Source organism: Notolepis coatsorum (assembly GCF_963971535.1).
Source record: "Notolepis coatsorum genome assembly, chromosome: 15".
NCBI classification, from domain to species: domain Eukaryota; kingdom Metazoa; phylum Chordata; class Actinopteri; order Aulopiformes; family Paralepididae; genus Notolepis; species Notolepis coatsorum.
The window spans coordinates 2,184,908-2,196,371 of NC_140179.1; the positions used below are offsets into that span (position 1 = coordinate 2,184,908).

General features: G+C 42.2%; 1 protein-coding gene across 2 annotated transcripts in view; it reads right to left on the reverse strand.

Annotated features, from left to right (window-relative positions):
• The window catches only part of mkln1 (muskelin 1, intracellular mediator containing kelch motifs), a gene marked incomplete at its 5' end in the record, with an annotated part of 84,707 nt that extends 77,456 nt beyond the window's left edge, over positions 1-7,251 (reverse strand). For both annotated transcript variants that reach the window (XM_084330893.1, XM_084330892.1), the window contains 2 exons: positions 4,021-4,090; positions 7,169-7,251. In XM_084330893.1, the coding sequence (XP_084187019.1) occupies positions 4,021-4,090; positions 7,169-7,251 (153 nt within the window). The remainder of the gene's footprint in view (positions 1-4,020; positions 4,091-7,168) is intronic.
• Between the last annotated feature and the right edge of the window lie 4,213 nt (positions 7,252-11,464).

Here is an 11,464-nt window from a genome sequence, read left to right on the forward strand (position 1 = left end):
CTCTCAGAAGCCTGAGGCTGGCTAGCTTTCTTCCATGCGGAGCTGCATGCCACGGAGAACAGCTGTTATTCGTCTGCGGATCAAGAGATTATTGCACCGTCTCCTGTACTTGGAGTCTCTCTATTCATCGTTGACCCAGACTCTACTACCGACAAATCCTCTCCCCTTGCTGGCCTACAACCGGAGGGACCCTGCCGGTGTCTCCCGCTGCCTTACTAGAGTACCATAGATATAATTCCTAAGATTCAGGTTGTATTCATTGTCTCCTGCGTAATATGAGAATGGACATACGTTATTGATTTGCTGACGCACATTCTTTTGCCTTATAAGCGACCCTACGTAAAGTATTGTTATATACTATCATTGCTGCTAATAAATATTCTTAAACCCAGTTGTGTGTGGAACCGTGTCATTGTGGAGGTGTTCACATCATATACCTGTGTACTGTATGGCCAGTAGTAATGTACATAAGACAGTAGTGGTTTAATGATACCATACTTATTAATACAGTCAGGGAATTGTACCCCTCAGTTACAAAAGTGATCGACTTAAAAACTTAAAAGTGTCTTGTAACATACAAAATAACTCAAGTCTCTTTTCCTCTCTTACACCCGTGCGCGGGACATGCGTGCGTCGCGGCACTTTGCTCTCTCGTCAGTCAGCTCAGGGCATCATTTGACAAACGCTCCGTCAAATGACCACTATCGGTTCTGACCTTTGTCCTGACTCTAGCGTCAGGATGTTATGAAGTGGATGGCCATTTTGGATAATAACACTGTATTTTTACCGGTACACACATTACAAAAACGTTTCTACAAAACTAATTTTCCGTGGGATTTTTATAAACTTTGGACTGTATGACTATAAGACGTCAGGCTATGGAACCGTTGTGTTGTACAGCTCCGTCTCATCTGGAACCCAAAAACAGGAATCTGGCGACAAGTCAACACAAAACTTGAATGTTGAATATATTGAATGTCGAATTAATAGTGTGTTTTGCTTTACATCGTGTAAGTGTGATTGATATCGCAACTGGGATTGTTCCGAAGCAAATAAGTCAACACGTGAATGTAGCGTGACGTGAATGCATAGGGGAATAGGAGCGAGTGTTTTAATGCAACTGATCTCCATTTTGACGCCAATGCAAATACATCAGAATAGTCTCGTCATTTAGAAATGAGATCGCATACGTCTATGAATCGAGATCACGATTTTTTTTACGATTAATCGTGCAGCCCTAATTTGCATACATTCTAGGGGTGTAACGGTACACAGAAGCCACGGTTCGGTACGTACCTCGGTATTGGGGTCACGGTTCGATTGGGCGACTGGTGTGTGTGCGCTGTGAGGCGTATTCTTTGTATGGCTGCTCGTACCGCAGCGTGACGGCCGTACCGTAAATTCGCGCGATGAATACACGTACCGTTACACCCCTAATACATTCCCTTTCTTAAAAGTAACACCCCAACATTTTCAGAGATATACTGACTTGCAATCTTCCCCGGAGTGCAAGACAAGAAGATTGATATCAGTTTAATCTCTGTGCGTCCAGTAGCCCCAGAGAGAGGTCCAGGTGCCCCAGAGAGGGGTCCCGTTGCATGCTAGACAAGCTTACAGCACAAGCACTGGAAGCAGTAAAGAGCAGCTAGCCTATCTCGGTCAAAGGTGAAGAAATATAACTTCCGACAACTCCAAAACGGATGCCCAGAAATTAAATTGACATCACTCCTCTAGTCTGACTCTGGGGAAGATGGCGAAGTTCTTGTTAAGTTCTCCAGAGTAGTGTTGTCACGATACTGGAATTTCTAACTTCGATACGATACCTTGAAAAGTATCGATATTCTATACAATTTTCGATACCACAGGGAAAAGATTTTAATCTTAAAATGTAAATTTCTTTAAATTTCTTTTTTCTCTTGAAAACTAGAAATCATTCAAATAACCTTTGTTTTTATTCGACACAAAAAAAATATCAAACCAAGATGAATTTCCCTATTGGGATTGAAGTGCAAACCTAACTTTCACCAATCTTCATTTAAAAAAAAATAATATATATATAAAAGGTTACTCTTGATCAAACAAAGATGAATGTCCCTATTGCGATTAATAGTGTAATAACTTGCTTTTTCACCAAACTTCACTTAAAACATGAATTTCCCTATTGGGATTAATAAAGTGCAAATCTAACTTTCACCAAACATCACTTTTTTGTAAAAATAAAATGTGACTCTTGAGGGGGGGGGGATTTTTTTGAAAATCGATAGTGCAGAAAGTATCGATATTGCGGGAAATTAGTATTGAAACTGTTTTAAATATTCAGAATCGATATTTATGGAAAAATCGATATTTTTGACAACACTACTCCAGAGACAACGTTATTGTTAAGTTCTCCAGAGACAAAGTTATTAAATTTAAGTTCTGCAGAGACAACCAATATATTCAACTATTCTACTAAGTAGACTAATTTAAACCTCTTAATTGCCTGCAAATAAGTGTATTTACCTAAATGCATTAGAGTAGAATTATTTCTCTGCTCTAGCTTGAAATCACAGTCTTTTGGAGGTCATAGCTGGGCTAAATTTTAAAGCTAGAATGAGTCTAACGGTCCTTTTCTTCCTTTTGGGGTGGAGGGGGGGCTTATTCTATATATTTGTATGTGGTTGAGTGTACATATTCCTCATCCCAAACAACAGAAAGTCTTACAAATAGCACCTTTATAAATTGAAGCATAGGTCAGTTTTACTTAGTGATTACAAACATGAAAAAAAATTTACAGCCACAAACTTTTGCAACTTCTATTTAAAACCTGTTATTACATGGCGTTTTCACATTCGCCGAAATGCTTGCTTGTGATTGGTCAATAGCCCCCCGACAGCGTTTTTTCAATAATGACCGCAGTGCGCAGCTGTTCGCAATCAAGCCCACTGACACACACTGTTTCAGTGCAATTAGACACTCGGTGTTCTGCTGCCGGCGATGACAGGGGGCGGAGCGACGAGCGGAGCCAGAACGCAGCCAGAACCAGTGTTGCGAGTCGATGTAAAATGAATTAGGTATATTGTTAGTAAGTTAGCCATGTAATAAGCGGGATAATGTATAGCCTACTCGGTCATTGTCGCAAAATAATTGACCTTCACTACGTTTAAAACACCTCGGCGCGGCGCCTCGGTATTTTAAACTCCGTGTCGGTCAATTATTTTGCGACAATGACCTCGTAGCCATACATTATCCCTTACATATTTACCAGTGTTAAGTCATTGTACAGAGAGTTCAGTCAATCAACTGGAGAATGAAAACATATCTCCATCTCTAGTTCTTAGTTTTCGTGTTAGGGCTTCCCTGTTTGTTTTCACCACTGGCCTGTAATACAGCGTCTACAGAGGAAGAGGAATTCTTCCTTGGATACAGTAATATACCATAATGGCAACTTCTCAGCATTACCAGAGATTTCCCCCACCTTTACCTATTTCTGTGTTGGTAGATTGGTGGTTTGTATACGATATGTGTTTCAGCTGATCTCAGCTTACCTTACTAAACGCCATTCACACTGCCATTGATGTTGAAAACACTGAGACTTGAAGGTTTTACACCATAATTCACCCATGTGAACGCCTCTAGGTTCTATATTTTGCGAACATTACTGTTACTCTACTACAAGCCATTCAAACCGACGCATCAATTGGGAGCACCCGGTATTTGATGACAAGCGCACCCAACAACTGAAATCGAAAGTTTGATGTGGGGATTTGAATGACTTGTACTAAGAATACCGTAACGTTAGTGAAAACATATGACCTAGTGGTTTTCACAAGGGTGAATTACATGCCTAGCAACTCTTTTCCATCCTTTTTCAACATCAATGGTAGTGTAAATGGCACTTAGTAAGGTAAACTGAGATCAGCTAAAACACACACCTAGGAACACAGAATTAGACTGGTATGGTCATCAACACAAGGGAACTCTGTTTTTGGACAAACAGCAGGGATACGGGTGTCTCTTGGAACTAGACGATAGATTTACCTGTGGTGGGTAGTTGCTCTCAGAAGACCACCTGGAGGACTGATCGAAGGGTTTGTCCACCAAGATGTTTCTGTAGATGAGGGTGAGAAAAAATAAGTCAGCTTTGTGTGTCGACTTGGTTCTAATTAACGTCAGATCCTGTCGGTGTACTGGCAAATAAAAGCCTCCTCACGTGTTCACCGGCACAGCTACCCTTGCCACCTAGCTGATTGATTGATTGAAAACTTTATTAACAGATTGCAGAATGGGTACAATACAGTACAGCTCAATACACACAATTGTTAAGGGGATGCAGACCTTGTTTACATCAGGGTCCCCCATTTTCAATTCATCAGGACATATATGACATACAGATAGACAGTCCTGCTACATCTATACATTTATGACATACCAGATTTGCAAATACAGTACTGTTTGTGATACAAAAAGAGTCCAGAAAAGAGAGTATATACATTTGACGTTAAAAACTGTACATTGGAGGAGGTTGGGTGGGGGGGGGGGGGGGGGTTGGGTAGGAGGGGTTGAGGGGGGGGGAAACACTGTACAACTGTACAAGCAAAACTGTACATTGGAATATTGACAACCATACTAGGTAATTTACTGTACATTGGAGGGGGTTGGGAAACACTGTACAAACAAGCAAAACTGTACACTGGAATATTGACAAAACCATACTATGTAAATAAATTACTAGCTGCACTCAAAGTTCTAATTATTTCACCTTTGACCTTGGTTTCAGCTGCCCTTTCAAAGCTCTCATTTTACCTATATCTGTATATATTCCATACAGACTCGTATTAGTTATACCACGCACTAGTGGCTAGTATGGTTTACTACCAGTGTATTCATACTTGTACCATCATATATAACAATACTGTACATACATTAGCCTAGCATATTTACTACCCGTCATATTATACTCCACATATTCACATGTTACACAGTAACGTCAACATTATGATCGAAGCCTTCGGTACAGCCCTAGTGCTATACACTTCATTGCATTGTACTGTGCGTGCTGTGCAATCAATGACAATAAAATGTGATCCAATCTATTTCAGTAAGAGTTCATCTGTATTCTGTATGTGTGTGATGTAGGCTAAATCAACTCCCAAATAGAGTGGATCACGTAAGGATGTTGGAGAAATATTTGGAGTTTAACACAACGTTAAAAACTGACCCAAGATCTTTGCAAGAAGTCTTTGTTTGGACTCCGAAGACAGATAGTCAGCACAAACCCGCTTTTGGTGAACAGCATTTGCATGTTGATGGCTGTCTTTCATCTGTGTATTTATTCTTCTCTAGGAAATAGTATTGCATGCTAGCCTTCCTTCTATTGTAGCTTCTTGCACCTTCCATGATGATGACTACTAGACACATAGTATACATGTGAATGAATGAATGAATGAATGAATGAATGAATGAATGAAAACTTTATTTAACAGATTGCAGAATGGGTACCATACAGTACAACTCAATACACACAATTGTTAATAAGGGGATGCAGACCAGAGAAAGACGTTTGTCTTGTTTACATCAGGGTCCCCCATTTTGTGCCATACTGAATGCTGATCAATGGGGTGGGCAACTTTAGCTAGTAGTGCTCATATATAGTAGTAAGTTGCGCTAAAAATCAATCTAGATCTGAGTGATGGTATGTTGTTTACCACCACCTACCGCTATGCTAGCTAGCTAACTCTGTTAAAACAGAGAAAAGTCCTAACCTGGAAGCCTGCAACAGGCAACACAAATAACAGCCAAGTAGCTATAAAAGATGACTTTACCAACAAACTGTACAGCTATCGTTCGGGAGAATTCGTTGACATAATAACCCAACTATCCAGGTTTATTAGCTGTGTTGACATAAACATGAGCTGGTTACCTAAACGTCCCATTGGAGTGCTTAGCTCCGCGCAACTAGCCCACTGACTAGTTAGTGTGCGTTCGTTTTGGCTGAGCTGGAGAAACATGGCAGCAGATTCGTCTCATTGATTGATTGATTGATTGATTGATTGAAAACTTTATTAACAGATTGCAGAATGGGTACAATACAGTACAGCTCAATACACACAATTGTTAAGCCGGGGATGCAGACCAGAGAAAGACTTTCGTCTTGTTTACATCAGGGTCCCCCATTTTCAATTCATCAGGACATACAGACACACAGTACTGCTACATCTATACATTTATGACATACCAGATTTACAAATACAGTACTGTTTGTGATACAAAAAGAGTCCAGAAAAGAGAGTATATACATTTTGATCGGTAGTATGTCAAAAACCTAACGACTCCACGTCTATAGCTATTATTTATAACTACTACAAAGTCTTAGAATTTTAAATTAATTAAATACATAAAAAAAATATGTATACAAAATGGACAACAAAAAAACAGGGTAATAATATACAAAGGAACTAAATTAATGTCAAGACTAATCGATCGAAACGGACAGATTAACCAAGTAACTTCAAACTAGTGTTTTTTTATGACCATCTAACGAAGAAAGACTCGGTTTAAAATTCAGTCAATATTTATATTGTTATTACTTGCATTACTTTGACCCTTTTTTTCGTATTCTCTGCATTGCTTTTATTATCATTATTATAATGTCTATTGCATGCTCGTGTTGTGTCTATTTTACTGATATGAAGCAATTTGGGCTGCAATTCTTGTATGAAAGGTGGTATATAAATAAATTGTATTATTATTATCATTATTATTATCCGATGGCAAAGCCAGAAACTATGACTATGAGCGCAACGTTGACTTTGAATGTTTAGCACATCATCAGAGAGATCTGTTGACATTAATATTAACATGAGCTGTGTTTGTTGATTTGAGACCAATATTATTAACACGGGGACATGAATATGAAATTAAATAAAAATTACTACATTTTTTTATTTAGTATGCGGCGCAGACTGTCCTCTCAACAACAAAGCATTGGAAGAATCTACGCCCATACAGCCACCGGGCGGCACGAGTGAACAAATCAAACTCTCCTTGCAGCTCCTTGCAGAACTAGCAGTAGCTGGTGGCTCCAGGAGGCCAGGCCAGGGAGACAAACACCACCAAGAAACAATACTGTATGCAACGAAAACCCGCTACATATATAGGCTGGTTAATAAAGACGTGCAAAACTCACTCGGGTAAATATGTGGAGGAGTAAGAGCTCCATTTGAAAACGCTGAAAGAGAGGACTCTACTCTCGACAGGAACGACCGCCATCTTGTTGCACAAAATAACAAGCAGCGGCTATAAGCGGTGCACTACTGCGCATGCGATGTTGGGATTGATTGATTGATTGATTGATTGGAAAGTTTATTAACAGATTGCAGAATGGGTACAGTACAGTACAGCTGCTCAATACATACAATTGTTAAGGGGATGCAGACCAGAGAAATACTTTCGTCTTGTTTACATCAGGGTCCCCCATTTTCAATTCATCATAAATCATGGGCGGGGCTTTAATAATAATAAAAAATTCAATTTGTACCGCACTTTATATTTGTGAAAATCTCAAAGTGCTACAGGAGATAAAGATAAAAAAGTTAAATGAATAAAAACAACTCAAATGAATAAAACAACCAATGAAATGGGAGAACATAAAAAAAAAATTATAATAATAATACAAATTAATAGAAGTCAAATTAAAAGTAAAAGAATAATTCAGGCAAATGCCTTGTTAAAAAGAAATATTTTTAGGCCCCTTTTAAAAACATCAACGGACTGTGGTGCTCTCAGATGGTCGGGGAGGGCATTCCACAGCCGAGGAGCAGCTGAGCAAAAGGCCCGGCTTTCTACTTCTAGCTCTGGTTTAACATTCATTTTTCTTCGTTGAAAAATAACCAAATATGTCTTTCAGTGAAAATGTACTAAGTACCTTAGGCCGGGGCGCTGTCGTATTCGATTTATATAGAATAATCTTCAGGACTAGGAGATTGCATTTATAGATTTATTCAAAGGTAAGCATTCGTTAAGCATGAGTGTAACTCCATCCACGGCTGGCAGCCAACTGACTGTCAGGACCCCTTGTCAGGTATACATAATAGGAAGGTGCGCCTGGCGGGCCTGTCGTAAATGATATATTCAAAGCATGAATATTACATCCTCCTTCTTTTAAAGAAAGCTTTATAAGCTATGAACAAAATTGAAATAAAGAAAGGTTGTGCAATACTCTGTAAGGGTTTCTTTGTAAACAATAACAAGTGCGTTACCTGTGTCAGGACCAGGCAATGTAAACAGGTAAGATTAATATGTTAAACATAAAAGATTCATGTATCAAGGTATTACAGTTCGTACTGTGTGCCCTCTTATTCTGGAAAGTCTGCTTTAATATTTGAATACTTCAGCTGTGAATAAGGTATGTATTCATGGCTTATTTGGTCGTGTGTCTCAACACTCTTACCATATGCAGCTCTTATTTGTAGAATTAGCTTGCTAACAAAATGGGAATATATCGAAAAGTAAACAAGGTAAGTAGGTCATAGATTCAACACATATAGTAAGTCATCATTTCAGCATACATTAATATTTTGTTACATTTCACCACCCCTTTTTTTTTTTTTTTTCAATGGGGTAAATGGTGTTATAATAGGGCAGCGATCCGCCTGCACCCTGTACATTTATAGGTCTAAAATGTCTCGAGGCTTCACTGCTCGGCCGGATCTGGTGTAGTATGAAGCTGAGTTCTCTTCTGAGTCCTCTGACAGTTCATGGTCGTTGGTCTCCGGCGGTTGATCGACGCTCTCTGGACTTGGCATACCGTCGCTGTCCTGGAAGTGTTCCTCTTTTGTGTCCCTCAGGTGCCTGCGGTTGCGGCGGTATTCGCGTCCATCTTGGGTGCGAACGTGGTATGACCGCGCAGTGTCGGCTGGTTGTATGACTACTGCTGGCCTCCAGCGTCCATGTTCTTGGAGCCTGACAGATTCACCACAATGTAGTGGGGGCAGCGGTCTAGCTGACCTGTCATAGTATTTCTTCTGGTGCTGTTGTCTCTGCACTCGCTTATCATGTCCATCTTTGGGGCTTACTACCCCTGGCCGCAGCTGTTGGTTGGTGCTCGGGAGGGTTGAGCGTAGCCTGCGGCTCATCAACAGCTGTGCCGGCGATTTGAAGTTGTCGACTGGGGTGTTACGATATTCCAGGAGGCTTAGGTACGGGTCTCTTCCGTCTGCCTTAGCCTTGTCCATGAGTGATTTTGCCGTCTTCACAGTTCTCTCCGCTAGTCCGTTGCTTTGCGGATAGTGTGGGCTTGACGTGACGTGTGTAAACTCCCACAACTTGGCGAATGCCTCGAACTCTTTAGACTTGTATTGTGGTCCGTTGTCTGAGACTATGGTCTCTGGGACGCCATGCCTGGCACAGGCTGCCTTTAGCTTGTGGACAACAGCTGCCGATGTGGTGCTGTGAAGTCTGTCTAGTTCGAAGAATCTGCTGTAATAGTCGACGGTCACAACATAGTCCTGGTTGTTCCAGTTAAAGAGATCTGTCCCTACAACCTGCCAGGGGCGGTCTGGGATACGATGAGGCATCATGGGCTCCTTGGTGTTTGATGGGCGGCGCTCTTGGCATATTGAGCATTTCTCCACGACTTGCTCTATATGTCTACCCATTCCAGGCCAGAACATGATGTCTCGTGCTCTCAGTTTGCATTTTTCCATTCCCATGTGGCCTGCATGGATCTTGATCAGCATCTCTCCTCTGAGGCTGGTAGGGATGACTATTTTCTCCCCTTTGAAAATGATTCCATTCGTTTTGGATAGTTCATCTCGGTGATTCCAGTATTCAGTGATGTTCTGGGGGCATTGTTTTATCCCTCCAGGATAGCCTGGCTGAGCAGCTTTAGCTGTGTGTCATTGTCTGTTGTTTCTCTGATCTCCTGTAGCCTGTCGTCGTGCACAGGTAAGCTGTTGTATACCATGTGTACCTGAAGGTCCATCCCTTCACTGAGACCGTCGTCGTGAGAGGTGAGTGATTTCCTGGACAGCATGTCGGCAACTGGGATGTCTTTTCCAGGGCGGTGCACGATCGTGAAGTTGTACTTGTGTAGTTGCAGTATCATCCTCTGTAACCGCGGTGGGGCTGCGGCGATCGGCTTCTTCATGATCGACTCCAGGGGCTTGTGGTCAGATTGCACCATAACATGGCGACCGTAGGCATATTGGTGGAATCGTTTGAATCCATAAAGGACTGCGTACATCTCCTTTTCGATTTGTGCGTAGTTGACCTCGCTGTCCGTGAGTGATCTGGATGCGTAGCTAATGGGCCTTCCTTCCTGCATCAGCACAGCACCCAGACCATACTTTGATGCGTCCACTTGCAAGCTGAGCTCCTTATCTGGGTCAAAGTAGATGAGGACTGGCCCAGGTTCACTGGTAAGTATGTCTTTCATCTTTTGGAATGCAGCGTCGTGCTGCGCGTCCCACAGGAACTCATTCGATTGTTTAAGCAGCTGTCTCATGGGTGCGTTGATCTCGGAGAGGCTCGGGGCGAACTTCGCCAGATAGTTGACCATACCTAGCACGGTCTCCAGTTCTGCACGGCTCTTTGGCGCCTCCATCTCCTTGATGGCAGCTATCTTGCCTGGGTCAGGCTTCATGCCGTCAGCTGAAAGCATGTGCCCGAAGTAGCTCACTTCGGTGGCTCCGATGGTGCACTTGTCTGCGTTGAGCCGAACGCCTCTCTCCCGTGATCTCACCAACATTGCATGTAGGTTCTTATCGTGTTCCTCTCTGGTCGCGCCATATACAAGGATGTCGTCTACTATAGCTGCTACTCCGTTCAGTCCCTCGTATGTTTCGTCGATTTTTCGTTGGAACTCGTCCTGGGCAGAAGCGAGCCCAAATGGTAATCGTAGGAATCTGTATCGTCCAAACGGTGTGTTGAACGTCGTCAGCTTCGATGATTCTGTGGAGAGCTTGATGGACCAGTATCCCGACCTTGCATCCAGTACGCTGAAATAGCGTGCCCCTGTTAGTCTGGGTGTGATGTCCTCTAGTGTCGGCAGAGGGTAGTGCGGGCGCTTGATAGCCTTGTTTAGCTCCTTAGGATCCAAACATAGTCTGAGCTTGCCTGTGCGTGGTTTCTCAACAATGACCAGTGCACTGACCCACTCCGTTGGTTCGATGACTCTAGCGATGATCTGTGTGTCTTCCATACTCTGTAGCTCCTTCTTTAGTCGGCCACGCAGGGCGATCGGTGTCCTTCTCAGTGGGCAGACTACTGGCGTGGCGTCTGGGTCTATATGGATGTGACACTCTCCTGGGAATAGTCCTATCCCTTTAAACACGTCGTGGTATTCTTCCATGATGGTCTGTTTATCTGTGTGTGCATTTACTGACAACACTAGTTTAATGAGGTCCATATTCAGGCATGCCTGTAAACCTAGAACTGGGGGTGCCTGAGTGTCTACTATGTAAAAGTCTAACAACATGCCACG